Source organism: Silurus aristotelis (genome assembly GCF_946808225.1).
Source record: "Silurus aristotelis genome assembly, chromosome: 24".
In the NCBI taxonomy this organism is placed as follows: Eukaryota; Metazoa; Chordata; class Actinopteri; order Siluriformes; family Siluridae; genus Silurus; species Silurus aristotelis.
This window is the reverse complement of record NC_139597.1, coordinates 17538195-17563453: the sequence shown is the minus strand read 5'-3', so window position 1 is coordinate 17563453 and position 25259 is coordinate 17538195. Positions and strand designations below refer to the sequence as shown.

The following is a 25259-nucleotide window of genomic DNA, read 5'->3' as shown; positions in this document are numbered from 1 at the left end:
AGTTGTAACACTACAAAAAAGTGGGAATTTTCAATGGAAGTAAATACTTATAAATAATTAAACAATACTTATATTAGGTACTACACATCATGGGTTTATTGTGCACCCTGATAATTAAAGTTATTACTATCTGTATCTTTGAATAACAGGATGACTATGTGCTGGAGGTTCGCTGCTACCAGGCTCCACATTGGCCCAATCTAGACAGACCCATCAGCAACGCCTTCGAGCTCATTAACATCATCAGGGACGAGAGTGCACATCGGGAGGGAGCTATCGTGGTCCATGATGGGTAGGTTTAGGTGGTACATTCTTGTTATAATTATTGTTTCTCTTTGACATTTTGTCGAGTCGTCTTCTGCAAATTTGGTTTACAATCATCCTTGTCCATTTGGTTCATGTAGACTCCTAAAGTCAGAGAATTTCAACACTGTCCATGATCTAAACATGGAATTATCACTATTGTATCCTTCTGTCCAAAGTTCTGGCTTTGCAGTCAGATAATTGCTTCTAAAACAGAGTTTGGGTTCTTGGGTCCTAAAATAGGGGGAGGTGGTAACTTAGAGGTTATCGGACCTTGGATCTGAAGGTCGTGAGTTGCAATACCAGCTACACCAAGCTGCCACTTGTGGGCCTCTGAGCAAGGCCCAGATATCTAAGTTGCATGAATGACATAACTGTAAGTCACTCTGGATAATGGCGTCTGCCAAATGCCATGGAAGTAAATGCAAAAACGCTTGCTATTTTTTATTATTCTAATTATTATTTGTGCAGGTATGGAGGCTCCAATGCAGGAATCCTGTGTTCCCTGATTACCCTGACTAACCAGCTAGAAGACGAGAACATGGTGGACATCTATCTGACAGCCAGGATGACCAACCTGATGAGACCAGGAGTATTCAGTGATATTGTGAGGACTTTTAACTTGCCTTGTATTTCCCCTCGTTTATTATTGATATTTTCACATTATACAGGAGTTTGTGGTGAAACCCTGAGGTAAAAAGTTGGTCATCTGTACCTTTTTTTTCCAGGAGCAGTATCAGTTTCTTTATAAAGCGATCTTAAGCTCAGTGAGCAGCAAGGAAGATGAGAAAACGCTGCATTCCACGGAGAACAACGGAAACATCCCAGCCGGCTCCGCGACCATCACCGAGAGTCTCGAGTCTCTTATGTAATGTATAGAGAGATACCATCTATCAACTGAGATTCCAATGATCACTGAGGGTCTCGCATTTCTTATATAATGTATAACTCTTATAATGTATATGTCATAAGGTTTTGACGTTTTCCAATGTACGAGATTTCAAAAAATGTTTACATCAACATTAAGTGAGGCCATTTTGGCTTTACACACCCCCCTCTTGCGAAAGTGTCCATTCTGGTTACAGGATGCGATTTGGTCTTGACTTGTGCCTTTTTGTAAACCGTGTAACTTTATAAAAAAAAAAAACGATTTATTGTTGGAACTAATGCCAAAATTTCTACTCTTTTTCCGAATGTCTGACTGCCGCATTGCTAGTGACGTCTATTCAGTTTCAAATGTAATATTTATGAAGTAAAAAAAAAAGAGATATACGCAGATTTTATAGAGACATAAATGTAGCTCAAGTACATCGTGACACAAAGAAACGTTGCAGATATACGACTGATCGCACCGGAAGACCAAACCCTATTTGTATACATAAATTTTCTATTTTACTACTTTGGTTTTGCATATAAATTTAACCTTTTTTTTTTTGGATATACAAGTACACAGTTAAATGCCCGTACCGTTTTTTTTTTTCCGTCTGTGTTCCGTTATTTTGACGCATGAATTTACGTAGAAAAAAACAAAAAACGCAACAATTAACAAGTGATGTCTGTAATCAACGCCTGTACGTTTGTGATTTTGTGTTTCTAACTGCTGATGATGCGACTATGCTGTGTACAAGTGAGTCAGGAAGAAACGCTACGACCTCTGAACTTGCCGCTCGCACGGATCGTGTAAGCGTCCCGTCGGAATGTTCACGTTTTAACACGTAAATCAGAAAAAAATAATTAATAATAAAAACAGAGGACCCAGTATTAACAAACATTCCACTTTCCCCCTAAAAGTACAATGAGGTCCTCGGTATTCTGTTTGTATTCTACTGGGGGTTTGATGATTTAGTTGGTTTTATATATAAAAAAAATCACTTACAGAAATTGTTCTTGTGTCAGTTTTTGTGCAAAACACTATATAACAAACTCATATATATATATATATATATATATATATTCAAGTTTTTCTCTGTTGTTTTCTTGTTTCTTAGATCGAAAATTAAATTCTCAAACTCTCACAGTCAATTTCCGTCGCTGTGAACATATTGCGAACGCTTTGGTACATTCGTTGAATTGATTGTGTTTGCGGTTTCCTACATTATCGATTCGTAGTCAAATTGATCCACAAAACATTATTCTGGTTCTCACATGAATCGTTTTAAACCCCCAAAACATCTAAGCATCAGTTGCAAAATGGTTAATTGATTAATTTTTTCATTTATTACATTTTATTTGTAAATGCGTCTTGAATTGATGAATTGTGCATCTTGGATGTCGCTAATGAAGGTAATTGGACGGTGTCGGATCGGCCGACGATCGACTCGTTCTCTAAATTAGGTCCGAGGTGAATCCCGTGAACCTTTGATAGACGGCAAAAACGCAGAATTGCAATTTCTAAAAAAAACAAAACCAGGAAAACGAACGAACACTAGTACAGTATAATGTGAATCCTTTCTGGACTCTTGCAATATCATACATACAGTAACGTGTACATTTGTGATGTTGAAGTTCATAGATGTCGTACGGAACAAATTCACCTGTGTGCATTTTTAATTATTGTAATCTGAACCCTAGTTTACACCAGGAACCGCGAAAGCAACCGAGATACACTGTAATACAGCCTCCATATACACTATATTGTCAAAATTATTGGTCACCTGACCTTTCCTGCTACATGTGTTTGTTTTTGTTGTGAATTTTGTATTCACTTGAACTTGGAAACCCAAAACTGTTTCAGCATTGCGATGCCCCTGTGCACAAAGTGAGCTCCTTAAAGATCTGGTTTACATGCTTTGGAGAGGAAGATCTTGCTGCTATTGAGCTCTGATCTCCTCCCTACTGAACAGCTTTGGGATGAATGTGAATGCTGACTGCACCCCAGGTCTCCTCACCTACACCAGTACCTGCCTTTCATAACACCCTTGTGTCTGATGAACACAAATATCCATAAGCACACTCCAAAATCTAGTGGAACATCTTCCCAGAAGAGTGGAGGGAATAAGAGCAAATTGGGACTAAATGTGGAATGCGGTGCTCAAAAATCACATGACCAGGTGACCCAATACTTTTGGCAATATAGTGGATGTGGATTAAATCACTATTTTCGGGTTCCGTTTCAAAAATCAAGAATCCTTCACAGGGTTTGGACAAGATACATATAAGATTTATTGATTTTTTTTTTTTTTTTACCATAAATAAACCTCAATTCAACTGAAAGCCCAAACAGTACAGACAGGATGAACGGAGCCATAACGCGAGTTCAGACTGGCCATTTCCACTGGTTCGGAGGGGCGTCTTCGATCAGCGGTTCCCACGGTTTCCATTCTGCCATCTTTCTCGACAAAACCAGCTCTGCTTCTGCCTACAAAATATAAAATACTTAAAAAAGGTCGGATTTTTTACAGATCGGTGCCGGTGCATCTCTGCTCTACTCACTTGTGCAATGACCTCCTCGATCTGACCGCAGTTCATTTTCTTCTCCAGCTTTTCTACGTCAGGTTCCTTTTGAGAGAACATCCCACCATGAGCATCCACAAGCCAGTGAATTTTGAAACCTTGCGGTTCATGCAAACCATTTGGTTCATATTCAGGCAGCAAAATTAATCGATTATCTATTCTTAATGACTGGCAATCAAGACAGCAGTGAGAGAAAAAGTGTTTTTGTTTTGCATAAGCCAGTAAGCTAACGTGGGTAATATGCTAATATGACTGATATTCATATACAACAGTCCTGCTTTTCTTCATCATAGTCCTAATCAGGTGTGATCACTAAATCATTGCATTCTAATTAAAATTGTGTAATATATAAATACATAAAAACAATTGTGTATATTTAAATTAAAACCTTTAACGCAACACACTTATTCATGAAGTTCTCTCTTTACTCGGATATAAAACACAAATAAATACACTCCACTAAAAAATTCTTTCTAATCGCAAGACGTTTGTTTTACTGATGCGCCAAGTCTCAATCCGAGCACCAGAACCCGCCATGATGCGCACGTGCGGCAATTAAACCGTCCGTGTGGAAACGTGGCAAAAGTTCTGTGATGGTTTACGTCATTCGAAACGTCTTCGTGCTCTACGTTGGGTTCGGTTTCACTAATAATAAACATTTGCATTAAGCATCTGTCCGTGTTGATTAAAGTATTAAAAACTTGTATTTATTTAAGGTGCATTTAGAACATTTCACTTAATGCGATTTAGTTGCAGTTAATCACGAGTTCACGCATCAATTTGTTTATCATGATTAAATATTGAACATGTGCAGTATCGCAAAAAAGTGAGCAGTAGATTTACTGTCCTCTGAACTCAACGTACAACTGCTATTGTTTAAATAGCTGGCAACTAAAGTGAGTACACCCTAAGTGAACATGTCATGTTATGTAGCACTGCCTTAATCCTCCTGGTTGTGGAATTCACCAGAGCTGCACAGGTTGTTCCTGGGATCATCTTCCACTCCTCCAAATTGACATCATGGAGCGGCTGGTACTCACGATATGTATGTATAGTGTGTAAAGTATCTCACAAAAGTGAGTACACCGCTCACATTTCGACACAACATTGCCAAAAGTATTGGGTCACCTCACTTTTCCAGCCATATATAGCTTTTCACTGAACTTTTTTAGGATGGCTTTACATGAAATTTTCCCTTCGACCTGAACTAGGAGGCTTGAACCTTCTCCAGCATGACCATGCCCCTTACCTAAAGACATGCTTTACATGGGTTGGAGTGGAAGATCTTGAGTGGCCTGTTTATGAGCTCTGACCTCAATCCTATCAAACACCTTTGGGATGAAATGGACTGCTGACTTCATCCCAGACCTCCTGACGTACCTGGGTTTACTAACGCACTTGTAGCTGAATGAGCACTAATCTCCACAAGCACACTCTGGAATCTGGTGGAACATCCTGACGGAAGTGTGGAGGTTACTATGGCAGCAGAAGGCAATCACACTCACGCTCCCATTTACATCAGCAGAGAGTGCGCTTGTGGATATTCATGTTCATCAGCCACAAGGGTGTTATGAAAGGCAGGTACTGATGTAGGTGAGGAGACCTGGGGTGCAGTCAGCGTTCACATTCCTCCCAAAGGTGTTCAGTAGGGATGAGAACAGAGCTCAATAGCAGCAAGATCTTCCTCTCCAAAGCATGTAAACCAGATCTTCAAGGAGCTCACTTTGTGCACAGGGGCATCGTCATGCTGGAACAGGTTTTGGGTTTCTAATTTCAGTGATTGCAAAATCTTATTAGAGCGCCATCTGAAGACGTCCTGTACAACTGAGTGCCTCCGGCTCTGTGGTAACAGTTTGGAAAAGAACCACATAGAGCAGGAAAGGTCAGGTGACCCAATACTTTTGGAAATATAGTGTATCTATCTCATTATTTGAGCATGTAATCTTCTGCCAGGGCATAGGATAGACATGGCAGAAGATTACATGCTCAAATAATTAGATATTATTCCTCCCCTTACTGTTATTTATTGTAAATAGGCCACTTATGCATTTCTGGTTAGATGCTAACTGGATTTCATCGGCTCTGTACATGTACCTTGCGCAATGACAATAAAGTTGAATCCAATCTAATCTAATCTAAATGGGGACCAGGTGTGCACATGCCAATCTTATGGTGTGGTGTATATAAATTTTTGTCTATATGATGTGTACATTAGATTACACACAGACACATTATATTAACTGCATGTGTGAAAAATATCTCTGGATATAACGAAGACCCCTGAATGAAGTCTTTATACTGCTCTATGGAAACCTTCCATACCAACTTGACGTGGTCGAGTCGCTCGGTTATCAGCTGCTCGGTGTACTTCCTGTAGGCGGCATCCCGGGGCATGGCCTGGACGCAGCCCAAGATCTTGGAGTACAAAATCCGAAGACGCTTTGGGCAGAGAAATGGCACAGTTCAAAAGCTGCATATCTATAATTAAATCTACATTTACCACCCAGACGTGTTACTGTTGTTTTTTTTATAGTACTCATGAACATTAAAGCGGTTGACTGAAAAAAGAAAAGAGGGGGGAAAAAAAACAAACGGCGACTTTACCTCGTGCGGGTTCACGGAAACGGCGAGACCCACCAAGCCTGTGGTCTGAAAGGAACGAACAATGAGATTATTGCACCTTTTTCAGAAGTAAAACCTTGGACCTGGTTATAAAAGCCTGCTTTCATTATATATAATGTTTGGAAACAACTAGTCCATGCATGTGAAGGCAAAACCATACAGAAATTGGACAGTAAATGACTGGGAGAAAGTTGGAGTCCAAATTTGACATTTCTGTCTCCACCAGAAGAACTTGTGTACGACAAAGAACAGGAGAGATGATGTTCAGACTGCCCTCATCCCCACAGTTTGTAGCAGGGAAGGGAACTTATTCTGGTTGAAAGGAACCATGGCAAAAATGGCAACCAATCCATACTTCAACACCACACTGGACTGCGGTTATTTAGAGAGCAAATAGTCATCTAAAGTGATATAGATCATGAAACTGCCCAGTCACAGCACCTTTTGTTGCTATGCATGAAACTAATGTCTCCTAAAACCATGAACGCCTTCGTGTTGCCAAACGTGTGTGTGTGTATATATATATATATATATGAATTGTTTTGTCGTTCTCTGCAACACAGATGACTCCCATGCCTAAACATATACATAATCATAGAATAACAATTGACACCAGTATTGACATTTCCTGACATGGTTTTGTTCAGCACCACTAATCTGTGGATAGCGAATGTATAGCATTGAAAAAAATATTATGCAGTCTTTTTTTGCTTCCAATGAAAATAATTTATCATCTGCTACCTTTCAATCAAAACCAAAGGTCAACCGCTCTTTCGGATCCGCTGATTAATCGGCCCCGATAGTTTGTTGCTGGAACTATCGTTTTTCCGGGTCACGTCTGCGCTGCGCTACGAAAGCGGCCTCTAGAGGCGAATCACTGACACTACGTGCTGTTTGTTTGAAGTGTGCTTTTGTTTCAGTTTGAACGCATGCCTTTTATTTTTCTCAATATATATAAAAGCTATTTATCCATATATATTTATTTTGCACATTTTCACGATTCAGTACGGGGGGGGGGGGGGGTATTAAATAAAGTTTAATACTATTTTACTTTTTTATTTAAGTCCAGTATCCATTTTTTTTAAACGATAATTGGATTCTAAGTCCTGCCAAGTAGGACTTCCTAGCTCCTCTCAAGGTTTCTTCCTCGTGCGCTCTCAGGGGTTTTTTCCTTGCCACAGTCACCACTGGCTCGTTTATTAGGGATAAAGTTAGCATTGTAAAGAACAAACTTACAGGCATTAAACTTTACCATTCCATCTTTATGGACATTGTTAAAAGTGCTCTACACATAAAACTGAACTGAACAGGTGTATTTACATTTATGGCACATGGCAGACGCCTTAATAAAGAGGGACTTACAGTTATCTCGGCTATACAGCTCCACATGAGGGGCCCTTACTCAAGGCCCCAGCAGTGGCAGCTTGGTGGTGATGGGATTTGAACCCATGACCAAGTACATCATCATGTTATTCACTGAGCTACCATTCAGGTGTATTAACAAATGAACTCTATTATACAATGAACGAAAATGTTTCTATTTCCAGACATTTTGTTAATGGAAACAAATTTGCATTAGTTTAAAGGTCCATGTTTTCATTGCATTTATTTTTTAAATATTATGAAATTATATATAAGAGGGAAAACATGCCACCTCTCCTACAGTTGAGATACAGTTTGGGTATAATGCAGCATGTATGTATTTAGTCCTATTTGATTTCTGGCCCTTTATAGAAAAAAGTTTTGGCACCCCTGATCTAAAGGAAACACTGGAAATGCATTTAGATTGAACACAACTCGCATCCAAAACACACCTCTAGATTTGTCCCCACACTAAACACCCTCCACCACAATATTCCTGCTGAAGAACCAATGGATCCTACATCCACAATCCAGCGTTAACAGCTGCTATAAGAAGGAATAAAAATGACCTCCACACGTACCTTCTTGATCACACCAGCCATCTCTCCCCTCCGTCCCAACTTCCTCCCGGCGCAGAAAGATGACGTCAGAAGGTCCGCCTCTATATGGATTGATTCAAAACAAGAAAAGTGATAGATTTTTAGAAATTTTACGATCATTATATTTGTAATGTTACTGCTGTATAAGTCGTTCCTCTGTAGTTAGTTGTAATTTTGTTTTTCACGTGTATTTATTTAATTTTATAATGTATTTTTATCTATTATTTAATGTTGTACGTAAGCTATTATTGTTGTTATAATTATTGTTAATATACAAATATCACAAATGGTTCATTTGTTAATGTTTGTTTGTTTAAAGCATTAAAAAAAATCGCTAATGTTTTGCACTATTTCTTTTTTATTATTTTTACTTTATAGAAGAAAGAACCTACCTAAAAGTAAATATAAATGATAAAAAAAATATTATTTACATTTATATAAATATAATTTAAAATTATATATATATATATATATATATATATATATATATATATATATATATATATATATATATATATATATATATATATATATATATATATATATTCACAGATTTAATACTTCAAATTAGTAAAATTATGAATAATAATTGTAATAATAATAATAATAATAATAATAATAATAATAATAATAATAATAATAATCCGACATTGTGATGTTTTGTATTTCATGCAGACAAATGTCTCCCCCTAGTGGACGACCAGTTACATCGCTGCTTCAACAGAATACAGATGGTCGCCGACTTACGATAGTTCGATTTACAAATTTTCGATCTTACGATGACGGTAGCAGTACAACCAAACTGTAGAAACATTTTAAGTTATGTGCGGTAGTCAAATGTAACAGTGTATGCTCCACTCTCCAGTCACGAACTTCTGCCAAATCTAAATTATAGTAAAGTTTATACAGTACGGTACTGTAAATTGCTCTGTCTTGCTAAATTATTAATTATTTACATATTACAGTATACTACCCAATACTAATCACTATTCTTTAAAAACAAATCTGCCTTCTAACCTTTCTGAGTCCTGACCCCAATCCTCACTGACACCTTTAGGATCAAATGAACCCCAGACTCCCTCATCGCCTCCTCAACATCAATATCTGTTCATTGGTTTTCTAACTTAATTAATCCACCTCTTAATACCGTCGTTATGCTGCCACAGCTATGGAAGATCCCCAAGGTTACCGTGAAGGGTTAAACAAACATCGAGCACTATAACAAAATAGATGTTCACAATCACCCAGACGAGGACGGTTTTCCTTTTGAGTCTGGTTTCTTCTCAAGGTTTCTTTCTCGTATCGTCTCATGGAGTTGCCATCATATGTTATCAGTAACAGGCCGTGCATTTCAGCCTGAGGCCTTCATTGATGTCCTTAATACCATTATTATTAAGCCTATAGAAACATTCTATGAGCTCAACCCTCGAAAATGTCGAAACCAATCAGCTCCTCGTGCATGATGATCGTCGACGAACAATCAACATGATCTCACTTTCGCCATCCGTACTACCCGCCAGATTGGGCTCCTGCGGACTTCGCCCTCTTCCCGAAGATGAAGCGCCGGCTTAAAGGTTGCCATTTTGACACCATTGTGGTGATCCAGCGTGAATCGCAGAAGGTGCTTGAAACACTTCGAAAAGAAGACTTCTAGGACACATTCCAGAAGTGTCAGGAAAGCTGGGGGTGCTGTATTACTGTGCAAGTGGACTGTTTTAAAGGTGATAGTGTGTAAACCTAGATAAATAAAGTACTTTATTATAATCAGAGCAGACTTTTTGATACCACCTCGCATATTGATCCAACTGAGATGCTTAAGTGCAGGAAAGGAATGGCCTAGGATTCCGAAATATTTCACACCAAGTGATTAAATCATTCACACAAGTCAATGTGCATTTATTAGCTGGTGCAAATGAAGCAGATGATCCCTTCAAGCTGTGTCCTCTTGCTTGCTGGAATAGGGGTCACGTCTAAATATAAATCAGCGTTTGTGTAACCGCATAGACTCTTAACAATCTCCAGAGCCTTTCCTATCACATTACATCAGGCGGCTTTTATATCGCCAACGTTTGGAACCTACGTTTGTTTACATGTTGTGCAGTTGCTTGTTAAGAAAATGGCAGAGAGACTGACCGAAGAAGAAGAAGAAGAGCAAGAAGAACAGCTGGTTGATTTTGCCATCCGGAGAAGCCTCCAGGACATCGCTTTACCCCTGAGCACAAAAAACAGGTGTGTAGATTCTGCAGATCAGATCAAATAGCGTTTCTTTGTAGATTAACCTCTCCATTCTTTCTTTTAAGTATGATGGAAATGCCGAGCGAGGACAGCCTGAAGATCCTAGAAGCTATAGATCAAGGTACGTCCAACTCCAGGTACAATTGAATAAAATGTGAAAATGAGATCCAGTAATTATTTGATCATAGCAGTGTGTTTCCATATACATACACGTAACATGAGGCATAACATTATGACCACCTGCCTAATATTGTGTCCCCCTTTGCTGCCAAAACAGTCCTGACCCTTCGAGCATCAAAAGCAATAGCAGTTTGAGCTACAGGAACTCGTCTGTTGGATCGGACCACATGGAGCAGCCTTAGCTCCCCACTTTTGATAGAACATCCCACAAGAGCTGCAGTTTTAGAGACCCTCTGACCCAGTCGTCTAGCCATCACAATTTGTCCGACTCGCTCAAATCCTAACGCTCGCCCATTTTTCCTGCTTCGAACACGTCAAATTTGAGGACAAAATGTTCACTTGCTGCCTAATAAATATATCCACCCACTAACTGGTTCCATGATCAAGAGATCATCAGTGTTATTTACTTCACTGGTCAGAATGTTACAATGTCTTAATGTTATGCATGTTCAGTGTATACAGTGTAGCCCCGATACTTGCGGGGGTTACGTTCTACGACCCCTCGCAAGTAACAAAAAATCGCGAGGTTTGGACTCTCTCCTTTTGATGGTTTAAATTGTACATGTACAGTACTGTTAACTCAACAATCATTGTGAATTACTTGTCATACATTTTTTATTTACTACTTGAAATGAATAATACAATAATGAAATTGTTTTTCAAACATTTGTATGTAATTTATTAGTACAAACTGCGAAATTTTCTATGCGAGCTACTCTTAGTCCGGTTTCAAATGAAAAGTCGCAAACTATAAAGGTTGAGAGTATCGAGGTTCCACTGTATAGATATAAATATAAATTTATATTAGTTAGAGAAACAAACCACTGTTTTATCTGCTCCAGGTGACTTGGCCACTTTGCATTCACTGCATGGGAAAACATCTGGCTTTACCGAGACAGACAAAAGAGGTTATCTTCCCTTTCACAGAGCCTCAGTGCTGCCAAACCTACAGATTCTTGATGCTGTTCTACTTGGTGAGTGAAGATTTCATTATTATTACAGATTTTTTTTTGGTTTACAATTTAGAATACTTTATTATTTCTCCGCAATATCCAACAATGTAGGAAGCCGTGGTCACCCGTGATACAGCCCCCCTGGAGCACAGAAGTTTAAGGGCCTTGTTTAAAGGCCACAAGAGTGGCAGCTTGGCGATACCAGGGCTTGAACCCCTGATGTTCCGATCAGTAATCCAGAGCCTCCCACATATCCCCCCCCAAGTCGTTCCAGTCGTTCCACAAGGGTCAGCTTGACTGAAAAACCCATAAAAACCAGCTGGAACACAGACTTTTTCCAATTCAGGAGTACGTACTGTATGTCCATGAAATCAGCTCATATTCATGCAATCTTACAATTCAAGGGCAGACTAGAGTGAGGTCATATAGTCAAAACAAATGGACAAGATGTTGGACTTTTGATCAGAAGGTCAGGAGTTCGAATCCCACCACTATCACCATCAGCTTCCATTGGCGAGCCCTGGAGCAAAAATATCTGGTCTGGTCTGGATAAGGGCATCTACAGGGTGGCATAAATTTCATAAAAAAATCTGAACTAAAACAAAAGATATTAGGGGGAAAAAAAAACAAAAAAAACAAATACCTTCAAACACACAACAATGCTTGAGTATAAGAATGTGAAATGTTTGAGTATCAAATGTCTTTTTAATCTACAGATAGATAGATAGATAGATAGATAGATAGATAGATAGATAGATAGATAGATAGATAGATAGATAGATAGATAGATAGATAGATAGATAGATAGATAGATAGAGACATTTTTATAAAATGATCTTATCAGGCTGTTGCACTTGCAAGTGTGTGATTTTGTTCGCTCGATCAGCATCCCGCGAGCTGAGCATGGAGGAGGTTACAGCAGACGGCGAGACGGCGCTGACTCTTGCTGCCAAGGCTGGACATGTGGAGAACGTGAAGGTGCTGCTGCAGCACGGCGCGTCTCCTCACAACACCAACAGCAAAAACGAGTCCCCACTTCTGCTGGGTAATTAATATTTATTTGTTTATAATGTTTTGTATTTATTTGCACACTCCTGGGCCAGAAACATTTGCACCAAATCACAAACATGAATCTTTTATTAGTCTGAGACTCTCTGGTGCCCCCATTTGCTTGTGAAAAGCTGTAAAAGCCTTTGGTATAGTAGAATGCTGATAGCATGAGTGCTGTACAAATAGAATTTTCACGTCATTACCGGTTAGGACGTCATGATCGTGTCCCGTCTGCTCATTTTGAGGAAACGGGTCCAGCCTTTTAAAAAAAAGTCCCCAGGTGGTCTTGGAACTGCCCTCACACCAGTGAATATGGAGGTTCTTCGAGCTGCCATCGTGAGGAGCCCTCGCCGTTGAGCTGATTCCTCAAAATGACACACCCATGTTGTAATCACATGACCAGACGGGACACGATCATGACGTCCGGACTGGTAATGACTCCGAAATTCCCTTTGTGCTGCACTGACACTATCGCCATTCTTGACATTTTTTCAAAACCATTAAAAGCAAACAGATCAGCCATTTTTTTCCCAGGAACGTAACCATGCAATGAGTATAAGTTTCAAGGTTTGTCATGGCACTTCAATCTCTGTGTTTTCCTCCGAAGGTATCTCACAAAATATTCCTTTGACATCTAATCATTCATAAATAGAGATTATTAGAAAATAACGATTTGATATCCATGTGGAATTTCCTCTTCCGCAGCGGTCAGGATCGGCTCCTATGACATGGTCCTGGCGCTGATTTTTGGTGGAGCGTTTGTGGAGCAGGTGTGTCTGAAAAAGTGGACGGCCACCCACGAGGCAGCCAAGGTGGGCGGTGCTGACATCCTAATGCTGCTTCTTAAGCACGGCGGCAAGGTGACAGCACGAGATGGTCACGGCGTGACACCGCTGGGAATTGCGGCCGAGTTCGGCCACAGCGACATCTTGGAAATCCTTATTCAGCATGGTGAGAGGCGACACTGAGACTGTCAATGTATTTTATATATATATATATGTGTGTGTGTGCGGTATGTGATTTTTGAGAATTGCATTCCACATTTACTCCCAATTTGCCCTCCTAATTCCCTCCACTCTTCTGGGAAGACGTTCCACTAGATTTTGGAGTGTGCTAATGGATATTTGTGTTCATTGGTATTACGAAAAGCAGGTACTGATGTAGGTGAGGAGACCTGGGGTGCAGTCAGCGTTCACATTTATCCCAAAGGTGTTCAGTAGGGATGAGATCAGAGCCCTATAGCAGACCACTCAAGATCTTCCTCTCCAAAGCATGTAACCCAGATCTTTAAGGAGCTCAATTTGTGCACAGGGGCATCACCATGCTGGAACAGGTTTGGGTTTACAAGTCAAAGTGAATGCAAAATTTTATAAAAACGGCATCTAAAAACGTCCTGTACAAATGAGTGATTCCGGCTTTGTGGTAAGAGTTTGGAAAAGAACCACACCCAATACTTTTGGAAACATAGTGTACACAGATCAAAAAGTTTCAAGACTAGTTTTGTAACACGCCAACAGATGGCAGCAAAATGCACAGTGACAGTGAGCACTGACATTCATAAGTCAGTGTGCGAAAAAACATCAAACTATTCTGACCATGTCCGTTACCATGCCTACAATTCTGATCATGTGCACAGTCACTAAGCTCTCCTCATACATTAGTTTTTCGCCGGAAATAACTTGATCTCACTTCCGCTTTTATATATATATATATATATATATATATATATATATATATATATATATATATATATATATATATATATATATATATATATACAGTGAGGAAAATAAGTATTTGAACACCCTGCTATTTTGCAAGTTCTCCCACTTAGAAATCATGGAGGGTCTGAAATTGTCATCGTAGGTGCATGTCCACTGTGAGAGACATAATCTAAAAAAAATAATAATCCAGAAATCACAATATATGATATTTAAACTATTTATTTGTATGATACAGCTGCAAATAAGTATTTGAACACCTGTCTATCAGCTAGAATTCTGACCTTCAAAGGCCTGTTATTCTGCCTTTAAAATGTCCACCTCCACTACATTTATTATCCTAAATTAGATGCACCTGTCTGAGGTCGTTAGCTGCATAAAGACACCTGTCCACCCCATACAATCAGTAAGAATCCAACTACTAACATGGCCAAGACCAAAGAGCTGTCCAAAGACACTAGAGACAAAATTGTACACCTCCACAAGGCTGGAAAGGGCTACGGGGAAATTGCCAAGCAGCTTGGTGAAAAAGGTCCACTGTTGGAGCAATCATTAGAAAATGGAAGAAGCTAAACATGACTGTCAATCGCCCTCGGACTTGGGCTCCATGCAAGATCTCACCTCGTGGGGTCTCAATGATCCTAAGGAAGGTGAGAAATCAACCCAGAACTACACGGGAGGAGCTGGTCAATGACCTGAAAAGAGCTGGGACCACCGTTTCCAAGGTTACTGTTGGTAATACACTAAGACGTCATGGTTTGAAATCATGCATGGCACGAAAGGTTCCCCTGCTTAAACCAGCACATGTCCAGGCACGTCTTAAGTTTGCCAATGACCATTCGGATGATCCAGAGGAGTCATGGGAGAAAGTCATGTGGTCAGATGAGACCAAAATAGAACTTTTGGGTCATAATTCCACTAAACATGTTTGGAGGAAGAAGAATGATGAGTACCATCCCAAGAACACCATCCATACTGTGAAGCATGGGGGTGGTAGCATCATGCTTTGGGGGTGTTTTTCTGCACATGGGACATGGCGACTGCACTGTAATAAGGAGAGGATGACTGGGGCCATGTATTGTGAGATTTTGGGGAACAACCTCCTTCCCTCAGTTAGAGCATTGAAGATGGATCGAGGCTGGGTCTTCCAACATGACAATGACCCGAAACACACAGCCAGGATAACCAAGGAGTGGCTCTGTAAGAAGCATATCAAGGTTCTGGCGTGGCCTAGCAAGTCTCCAGACCTAAACCCAATAAAGAATCTTTGGCAGGAGCTCAAACTCCGTGTTTCTCAGCGACAGGCCAGAAACCTGACTGATCTAGAGAAGATCTGTGTGGAGGAGTGGGCCAAAATCCCTCCTGCAGTGTGTGCAAACCTGGTGAAAAACTACAGGAAACGTTTGACCTCTGTAATTGCAAACAAAGGCTACTATACCAAATATTAACATTGACTTTCTCGGGTGTTCAAATACTTATTAGCAGCTGTATCATACAAATAAATAGTTTAAAAATGCATGGAAACCAGGGGTTAAGATCGTTGCTTCTGCTAGTGATGATGTATGCGTGCGGTGCAGTTGTGGCTGCAGTGAAAGAAGACTTGTTGAATTGTGCTAATTGGGTTTCTTGCTTTAGTATTCATCCTTGTAGCATGAGATACCTGTCTGATATTGATTTTCTTCTACAGTTGTGGCATCATGATAGTGGATTGATTCAGGTACCACTGAAGGCCTTGTTGTGATTTGTTTACAGTGACGATAGAAAAGTCAAGTTTATTTCTATGGCGCTTTTCACAACAGACATTGTCTCAAACAGCTTCACAGAATTTTAAAAGTTAAGGTGAATGGTGTGTATTTATCCCTGATGAGCAGCCATGGCGACTGTGGCAAGGAAAAACTCCCTTAGATGTATTGAGAAAAAACCTTGAGGAACCAGACTCAAAAGGGAAACCATCCTCATTTGGGTGACATCAAGAGTGTAATTTAGATTAAAGTGTAACATATTTAAACAATACAGAACACTGGAGAGTAAAAACTAACATGTAAGATTATTAATAATGTTCTTTCTACAGTCTTATACAGTCATTTGTGGTTATAAAACTAGGAGCTACTGAGCAACTCATAAAATAGCTTAACATTTGTGATCATCGTAGATCCAACACCCGCTTCTCCATGCCAAAAAGCAGCTAAATTTATGGCATATACAGTATTGTTATATACAGTAATAATATAAACAATCAGTATCAGTATGAAAAATAAAGTTCTCATAACCCAGTTTGTAACTCTGTTAATGGTGTGGCACATGAGATAATCTCAAGCACTTCCCAAAAACCAAAGTCTGTAGATTAATCTGCCTTACTTCATTGTATCCTGGATTTAAAAAAGCCATTTATGATGGGTTTTTTTAACGAGCTGCTTTTCCTCTCCACTAGGAGGTGATGTTGCTGCACAGGCCACTAATGGAGATACAGTGTTATATGATGCAGCAGGCTCGGGAAACCTGGACAGCATCCTCCTGCTGCTTCAACACGGTGCAAATCCAAACGTGGCCAGTTACGCCTTTCAGCTTCCCATTCACCGTGCTGCATATGAAGGCCATTATCTGTGAGTCTAAAGCACAAAAGCATCACACTACTCGCTGACAACTGCTAGTGTCCTGTGGTTTATAAAACAGGTGATGAGAAATAGTCAGGGTTGCAGGTTTTATGACACACTGGCATAGTTCTGGAGATATTTTTGCCAGATTAGTCTAAAAATAGTCTAAAATCAGTCTCTGACTGCCAGATGTCTATTGATATGGAATTGATATACTTTTGTAGAACACCTAAAAAAGGGATAGTGTGATTAGGTAAAAATAACATTAAGGCAGTGGTGTTTCAGTGATTAAGGGTTACTTATTAAGGTTGGGGTTCGAACCACAGAACTACCAAGTTGGGCCCTTGAGCTGTTGGGCCCTTGAGCAGGCCACTTAACCCTCTCTGCTCCAGGGGCAGTGTTCCATGGATGACTCGGCGTTCTGACCCCTGCTTGCTGACCAGATGGGATATAAAAAAACCTGGAGAATTGGTAGCTTAGTGTTTTCAAGGCTATAGGTTACTGATAGGGGGTTCAAGCACCGGTATCGCAGAGCTGCCACTTTTGGGCCTGTGAACATGGCCCTTAACCCTCTGTGCTCCAGGGGTGCTATAAAATGGCTGACCCATTCTCTCATCTTTAAATCAACAGGGCCCTGAAATCATTGATCCCCATCACAACTAAAAGGGCTATACGTCAGTCTGGGATGAGTCCGGTGCACTCAGCTGCAGATGGAGGTCACGCATCCTGTCTGAATTTGCTGATCGAGAAGGGTTTCGATGTCAACTGTCTTCTCGGTGACCACATTTCCAGCAACTACGGAGACATGAGGAAGACGGCTCTGTATTTTGCAGTGTGCAACAGTGACGTGACTTGTGCCGAGATGCTTCTAGAGGCCGGGGCAAAGCCTAACCTCGACCCTCTGTTCTGCCTCCTTGTAGCTGTACGAGCCAGCCATTATGAGCTTGTGCGACTGTTGCTGTCCTACGGCGCAAATGTCAACTGCTTCTTCACAGCCATCATTGACACAGTGTTCCCCACAGCTCTACAATACTGTCTTCATGACGAAATAATGATGCGATTATTGCTTAACAACGGCTATCACGCCGAAAGCTGCTTTCGGTGTGATCACAAATGCGTTTCGACCCACAGCTGCACAACGGACGAGCACACTTCTGGCTACTTCAACAAAGTGACAGTGAGTTCAGGTTCTCTTTCAGCTATGGGTATGGGTGTTTTGGCTTTTGTTGTAATTATAAACAAACACTCTCAGTATATGGTTTATTGTCTGGTGTATGCTCCTCAGTAGAATAGTTTTTTCCAAAACAGTAAACACTAACCAATCAAAGATTGTCTAGAAACATTGCTATTGACTACTTACCCCAGAATGGCCTACAAACATGGCCACTGACTACAACTCCAAAAATGGCCTACAGACAAGCCCCCCCAGAAATGCAATTTCCAGTACAGTCTACAAACATGACCACTGACTACAAATCCTTAGATGAGCTTACAAATATGTCTACTGACTACAGCTCCCTATGCGGCCTACAAACATGGCCACCAACTACAACTCTCGAAGTGGCATAGAAACATATCCACTGACGGCAACTACAAGGAGGGCATACGAACATGGCCACTGACTACAACTCCCAGAGTTGCCTAGAAACATGGCCACTGATTACATCTCCCAAAATGGCCTACACACAAGGCCCCCCAAAAATGCAACTTTGAGTACAGTCTACAAACATGGCCATTGACTACAGTCCTTTAGATGAGCGACACACATGGCCATTGTCTACAATTCCCAATAAAGCTTACAAATATGGCCACTGACTACTGCTCCTTATGCAGCATACAAACATGGCCACGAACTACAACCATCAGAGCGACCTACAAAATTGGCCACTGGCTACAATTATCAGAGAGGCCTACAAACATGGCTATCATCTACACCTATTGGAGTGGCCTACAAACATGCCCACTGGCTACAACTCCAAGAATGGCATACAAACATGACCTCTGAAACCCCTGGCCCACCAACAATTCTTAGTGCAGGATACAAGATGGACAATAACTCTAGTTAATTGTACATATTACATTTATGGCATTTAGCAGACACATTTATGCAGAGCGACTCTCAACTTAGCAGGGGAATGTTAAGGACCTTGCTCAAGGGCAGTGGCTGCTTGGTGGGGGTGGGATTTGAACCCAATCCCTTAACCAATGAGCTACCACCTCCCTATTACAAACCAGGCATCAACTACAATACCCAGAGGGGATTTCAAACAAGGCCACTGTCTACAAATTCTCAGTACCCTAACCCTAACCCTAGACTTCAATTCTTCATACAGGTTACAGACATTGCCACTGACAAATATTTCTAGTAAAGACAAGATACAGGCAGTAGTAAGGTTGTATGCACTCAGAGCAATTGCAAAAGACAAAAATATAATAAACACTAACCAGGACATACATGGTATAAATGAAATAATACAATTTGGTCTTACAGGTACAAGACACAGAGCATATACAATGCAATATGGATGCCAGATGTGTGCAGTCAGTAGCAGGGGCGGATCTACTAATGTATGAAATATAAATTTAAACAGTTTTCTCAACCAATTTACAGCAGCGGCGCTTAAATGGGATAACATAAAATAACATATTCGATTTGATTCGATTCGATTAGATTCAACTTTATTGTCATTGTGCAAGGTACATGTACAGAGCCAATGAAATGCAGTTAGCATCTAACCAGAAGTGCATAAGTGGCAAATTTACAATAAATAAAGATAAATAGAGTATGAGGTCCATATACACAGGGATGAGGGTGATAATGTACAGAAGGTGCAGTAGGTAATAATATATGGAATATATAGTAATATACAATAATCTGTGTAAAGTTTGTGCATAGATAGATATGTCAGAAGATAATATACTCAAATGACATGATATAGTTATGTACAAGTATGAATGTATCTATGATACAGTATAAATATGGAATATTTATGGAATATTATGGAATGCAAATGTTATGGGTGGGGCAAAGAGAAAATGTGTTGTGGATAAGCAGTGCAAAACACAGTGACAATGCAGTATTTGAACAGCCACAGGAAAAAAGCTATACTTTAGTCTGTTTGTGCTTCCCTGAGGCACCTGTAGCGTCTGCCCGATGGGAGAAGTGTGAATACATCCGCCCCAGGTCAGTAGGAATTTGATATACTGTAGTTTGAGATGACTGTTCGGTGCTGTAATCTTCATTGGATATGTCTGTAGTCTATTCTGGGTTCTGGGGGTTTGTAGTTTGGCCACAATGTTTATAGACTGGTTTGTGTGAAGCAATGCTGAATATCGACACGACAGCAACAGTCCACAACATACAAAACAAGCCAAATGAAAATAATTAGCCTATATTATATGGATTGCAGAAGCTAAAGTATATTATTAATTTAAAATTTAGCTACTAAATACTATTCATCAGCTAATTGGGTCAATCCGATTAGTACATTTCTAATACACTTCATCTCCTGTGTGTGCTAGTTTTGTGATTTTGTCAGTGTGAGTTGGCTGAAACACCTGGTGGGCTGGCTCGTACGAATTCTTCTAGACTATGTGATACATGTTCCCATCTGCCCCAAGCTGCAGAAGATCTTAGAGATGCAACAGGAGTGGTCTGAGATCTGTGACATTCTTAGTAAGCCACAACGTGCATTCTTAATCAGTGATGTTATTTAGCATAAATATGAACAGTAACCATGTTGTCCCTTCTTAGGAAACCCACGCTGTCTGCAACACCTGTGCAGGCTGGTTATTAGGAAGAAGATGACCCCAAGAAGACTGAACAACCCCAGATATATGAACGAACTTCCTTTCCCTCCGGCGCTAAAGAACTATCTGACTTACAAGGAATACGATATGTATGGAAAAACGGAATTTTGAATTGATATATAGATAGAATGTGTTTCGTTAGCTATTTTTTGCTACTGTTTAGTGTGATTTCATGTATTAAAAACACATTGGTAAAAGTTGAACAGCATTGTGTTTTTTATTAGGTGTATTCAAATTCCATTGTACTATAGACCATATCAAAGAAGTAAACAATTAGTGTTGTGATGACACTGCGCATTTCTGGTCCTAAAGCATTTCCGGTGGCACCATTTTTACATCCTGGACCTGTCAAAACAAAAAGACTAGCATGATAAATTACTGATGGAATTACTACACCCCTTAAATTAGACATTAAGGCCACAACTTTTCACTCAGAATGTTACATTTTTATCCTCAAGTAACATATCCAAACACGTATCATTATCTGGTTATCGTAAGCGAGAGAGAATTAGTCTGAATGCCTACAATTACTTCCATAGCGGAAAAACATTTGGTCCTACAATGCGGATGACATTTACTTGTTTCGCAAGGTTGAAGCAAGAAAAACATTGTTAAAAAACGTCCTCTAAGATGACAGCTGGCTAAGTCTGTATGTTTATGCTAATAACAAATGACATATTAATGCTAACTGAATTCTATTAAATTAATTGTTGTGTGCCATCCAAGCATATTTGATACATAATTAGATCCTACGCTTTAAAATGTTTGTGGTTAGATTAGGTGAAGTGGGTAGTCAAGTCAAGTCAAGTCAAGTTTATTTGTATAGCGCTTTTCACAACAGACATTGTCTCAAAGCAGCTTTACAGAAAACAACAGTGAAGGTGAATGGTGTGCGTTTGTCCCTGATGAGCAGCCGTGGCGACAGTGGCAAGGAAAAACTCCCTTAGATGATATGAGGAAGAAACCTTGAGAGGAACCAGACTCAAAGGGGAACCCATCCTCATATGGGTGACATCAAAAGTTTGGTCATAAATCTTTCAACAATACAGAACAATTTGTGATCATCATAGATCCAGCATCAGCTTCTCCATGCCAGGGCCTTTAAACACTCGGCATCTACTTCTCCATGATCATCCATAGGTCCATAATCTTCACGAGGTGGGACGTGACTGGAGCTGGCCAAACCTCAGGAAGCCTCGGGATGGGGAGAGAAAGAGAAGCAGTGGAGAGGAATTAGCGTAGCTGCTGTTCATGATATTAACAGCACAAGTTGATAATGTGCATGTGATCAGATGTTCTGGAGCACAAGGTTGTGATGTGATGTGTGTGATGTGTGTTATGTGTAGGCTTTGCTAAAAAGATATGTTTTTAATCCACACTTAAACTGGGAGAGTGTATCTGAACCCCGAACACTGTCAGGAAGACTATTCCAGAGTTTAGGAGCTAAATGTGAAAATGCTCTACCGCCTTTAGTGGACTTTGCTATTCTAGGAACTACTAGAAGCCCAGAGTTTTGAGATCTCAGGGAGCGTGACGGATTGTAGCGTGTTAAGAGACTGGATAGATACATGGGAGCCAAACCATTTAGTGCTTTATAAGTGAGTAGCAGTAGTTTGTAGTCTATTCGAAACTTAATAGGAAGCCAATGTAGGGACGATAAGATTGGGGTTATATGATCGTATTTTCTTGACCTAGTAAGAACTCTTGCTGCGGCATTCTGAACTAACTGAAGCTTGTTTATTAATGATGCAGGACATCCACCTAGTAATGCATTACAGTAGTCTATTCTAGAGGTCATAAACGCATGGACGAGCTTCTCTGCATCAGATATAGATAACATATTTCTTAGCTTAGAAATATTTCTAAGGTGAAAGAAGGCTGTTTTTGTAACTTGATTGATGTGATTTTTAAAAGATAAGTTGCTGTCTAAAATAACTCCCAGGTCTTTTACCGTTGAACTAGTAGTTACAGAACAACCGTCTAAATGCAGGCTGAGATGCTGGAGCTTCTGTGTACTATTTTTTGGGCCGATGAGCAAAATCTCCGTTTTATCAGGATTTAATAGCAGAAAGTTATGGGTCATCCAATCTCTTATTTCTTTAACACACTCAGTTATGCGAGCTAATTGAGCTGTATCGCCTGGTTTGGATGAAATATATAGCTGGGTAGCCATGTTGCTGTGATCCTTGTTACAGTGGAACAGTGTGTCAGAGGGTTTGAATGCTCCATCTGGGGCATCTAGGAGTTGTGTGTGGGGGAAGTGTTTTATCGAATTCAAATTAAATTCTAATTTATCACATGTTGTTAGTTTTAGCTTAAAGTAGATGTCCTCGAGTTGCTAGTTGATATTTAGCATTCCCTCTTGACTACTGCAAAACACTAATTTAGAACAGAAAGTTATTTCCTGGTCTTAGAGATCATGCAAACTTTGTAGACAAGGTGAAGGAGGTGTGATTGAGATGGTTTGGACATGTGCAGAGGAGGGACATGGGGTACATCGGTAGGAGAATGCTGAGGATGGAGCCACCAGGAAGGAGGAAAAGAGGAAGACCAAGGAGGCGGTTTATGGATGTGGTGAGGGAAGACATGCAGGTAGTTGGGTTGAAAGAGGCACATATAGAGGACAGGGGGGTATGGAGACAGACGATCCGCTGTGGCGACCCCTAATGGGAGAAGCCGAAAGAAAAAAAAAAGAAGAAGAAGAAGAGAGCATGCAAACACCAAACAACAATGAATGAACATGATTTGAATCAACTGTAGCAATATCACTGTGTATAAACTGTCTCCCGTCAATGTTTTGAACAACACAACACAACACAAGACACAAAACCTAAAATAGCACCGACCAGTAAACCTACTGTATACTCTGATTATACAGTACTATGCGAGGAGCACTGTAAAATCTACAATTGGGATATAAACAGACACAATGCAGTGCAAAAAACAGCAGCAGTCAAGAGTTGCAAAAGACAGAATGTAAACAGTGTAATAGAGTCAAAGGTGCAAAAACAGCAGGTAAACAGTATAATGCGGTCAAGTATAAATAATAATAAATAAATGATGGTGGAATGAATTGAGATTGGGAGGAGTAATGAGTAATAAGTGTTTGTTAAGTTCAGGTTGTGCAGTTCGGTATCACACATTTGAGAGTGTGTGTGTGTGTGTGTGTGTGTGTATGTGTGTGTGTGTGTAAGAGAGTCTTTGCGGCGTGTGGTGTAAATGTGCATAATAGAGGGGAGAGAGACTCCGATGATCTTCTCAGCTGTCCTCACTATCCTCTGTAGGGTCTTGCGATTCAAAACGGTGCAGTTCCCAAACCAGGCAGTGATGCAGCTGCACAGGATGCTTTCAAAATTCCCTCTGTAGAACGTGGTCAGGATGGGGGAAGGGAGATGGGCTTTTTCCTCAGCCTTCTCAGGAAGTAGAGACGGTGTTGAGTGACCAGGTGAGGTTGTCCACCAGATGAACTAAGTATGTATGTGATATTTCATAAGTATCATAAGTATGGTATGTGATATTTGAGCATTGCATTCCACATTTAGTCCCAATTTTCTCTTATAATTCTCTCTACTCTTTTGGGAAAATGTTCCTCAAGATATTGGAGTGTGCTTATGGATATTTATGCTCATCAGCCACAAAGGTACCGAAGTAGGTGAGTAGTCCTGGGGTGCAGCTAGTGTTCCAATTTATCCCAAAGGTGTTCAGTAGGGATGAGATCAAAGCTCTATAGCAGGCCGCTCAAGATCTTCCTCTCCAAAGCATGTAAACCACATCTTCAAGGAGCTTACTTTGTGCACAGGGGCATTGCCTTACTGGAACAGTTAAAGTAAATGCAAAATTGTATCACCGCGGGGGAAATGGATAGACCTACGGCATGACGCGATACTCGTAGTGACCAGAGGGGGTGATGAAGGCTGTCTTCCACTCATCCCCCTTGCGGATGCGCACCAGGTTGTAGGCACTGCGGAAGTCTAGTTTTGTCTAGAAGTCTAGTGAGTTCCTACAAAGGATCTTGGACAATTTTTTTTTTTTGGTTATATCTGGATGTACTGTGGTGTATCTATCTAACTTCTGAATGCATTGTCGAGTTCATGTTTTCACTGAAGTACCACGTGATGAACGTTCAGTAGGGATTATTTCCAGGTCATGTGCGATGTGAAGGGAAAACATTGTATAATGGCGCTTTAAACCGAATGGAAAAAATGTTTTCATGGGGACTTATGACTGAAAATGTTAAAGTAGTTATCATCCACCTGTTTTCACTGATATACTGATTTGGATGAACTAAAACAGAGTATTGGAAGTGCAGAATGTCAACAAAAGCAGCTAAGAAATTGACCAGAGTGGAAGAGTGGAACATGTAGAGCCAAACAGACT

At 40.2% G+C, this 25259-nt stretch overlaps 3 protein-coding genes across 5 annotated transcripts in view; 2 read left to right on the top strand and 1 right to left on the bottom strand.

The window, feature by feature from the left end:
• Positions 1 to 2184, top strand: part of ptprz1b (protein tyrosine phosphatase receptor type Z1b) — a 56498-nt gene extending 54314 nt beyond the window's left edge. For all 3 annotated transcript variants that reach the window (XM_083528289.1, XM_083528288.1, XM_083528290.1), the window contains 3 exons: positions 150 to 292; positions 775 to 910; positions 1032 to 2184. In XM_083528289.1, the coding sequence (XP_083384415.1) occupies positions 150 to 292; positions 775 to 910; positions 1032 to 1175 (423 nt within the window). In that variant the 3' untranslated portion in view covers positions 1176 to 2184. The remainder of the gene's footprint in view (positions 1 to 149; positions 293 to 774; positions 911 to 1031) is intronic.
• A 1257-nt stretch (positions 2185 to 3441) lies between these two features.
• ndufa5 (NADH:ubiquinone oxidoreductase subunit A5) lies at positions 3442 to 8399 on the bottom strand. Its single transcript, XM_083528671.1, has 5 exons — positions 8322 to 8399; positions 6361 to 6405; positions 6079 to 6195; positions 3736 to 3801; positions 3442 to 3661 (listed from the first exon to the last, which is right to left on the bottom strand). Exons 1-5 carry the CDS (start codon positions 8340 to 8342, stop codon positions 3560 to 3562), a joined length of 351 nt encoding a protein of 116 aa, XP_083384797.1. The 5' UTR covers positions 8343 to 8399; the 3' UTR covers positions 3442 to 3559.
• Positions 8400 to 10367: 1968 nt separating this feature from the next.
• asb15b (ankyrin repeat and SOCS box containing 15b) lies at positions 10368 to 23560 on the top strand. Its single transcript, XM_083528607.1, has 10 exons — positions 10368 to 10568; positions 10640 to 10695; positions 11597 to 11728; positions 12594 to 12752; positions 13463 to 13708; positions 16910 to 17081; positions 17703 to 18249; positions 20595 to 20748; positions 20827 to 21667; positions 23044 to 23560. The coding sequence occupies exons 1-9, from the start codon at positions 10456 to 10458 to the stop codon at positions 20991 to 20993; spliced, it is 1746 nt and encodes a 581-aa protein (XP_083384733.1). The 5' UTR covers positions 10368 to 10455; the 3' UTR covers positions 20994 to 21667; positions 23044 to 23560.
• Positions 23561 to 25259: the final 1699 nt, after the last annotated feature.

Coding starts and splice junctions, on each gene's coding strand:
- ndufa5 (XM_083528671.1), bottom strand. CDS start 8,342: ATGGCTGGTGTGATCAAGAAG. Junction 6,406..8,321: donor TGGCTGGTGTGATCAAGAAG/GTACGTGTGGAG, acceptor CGTTCCTTTCAG/ACCACAGGCTTGGTGGGTCT. Junction 3,802..6,078: donor GACTCGACCACGTCAAGTTG/GTATGGAAGGTT, acceptor TTCTCTCAAAAG/GAACCTGACGTAGAAAAGCT.
- asb15b (XM_083528607.1), top strand. CDS start 10,456: ATGGCAGAGAGACTGACCGAAGAAGAAGAAGAAGAGCAAGAAGAACAG. Junction 12,753..13,462: donor CGAGTCCCCACTTCTGCTGG/GTAATTAATATT, acceptor CCTCTTCCGCAG/CGGTCAGGATCGGCTCCTAT. Junction 20,749..20,826: donor TGAGATCTGTGACATTCTTA/GTAAGCCACAAC, acceptor GTCCCTTCTTAG/GAAACCCACGCTGTCTGCAA.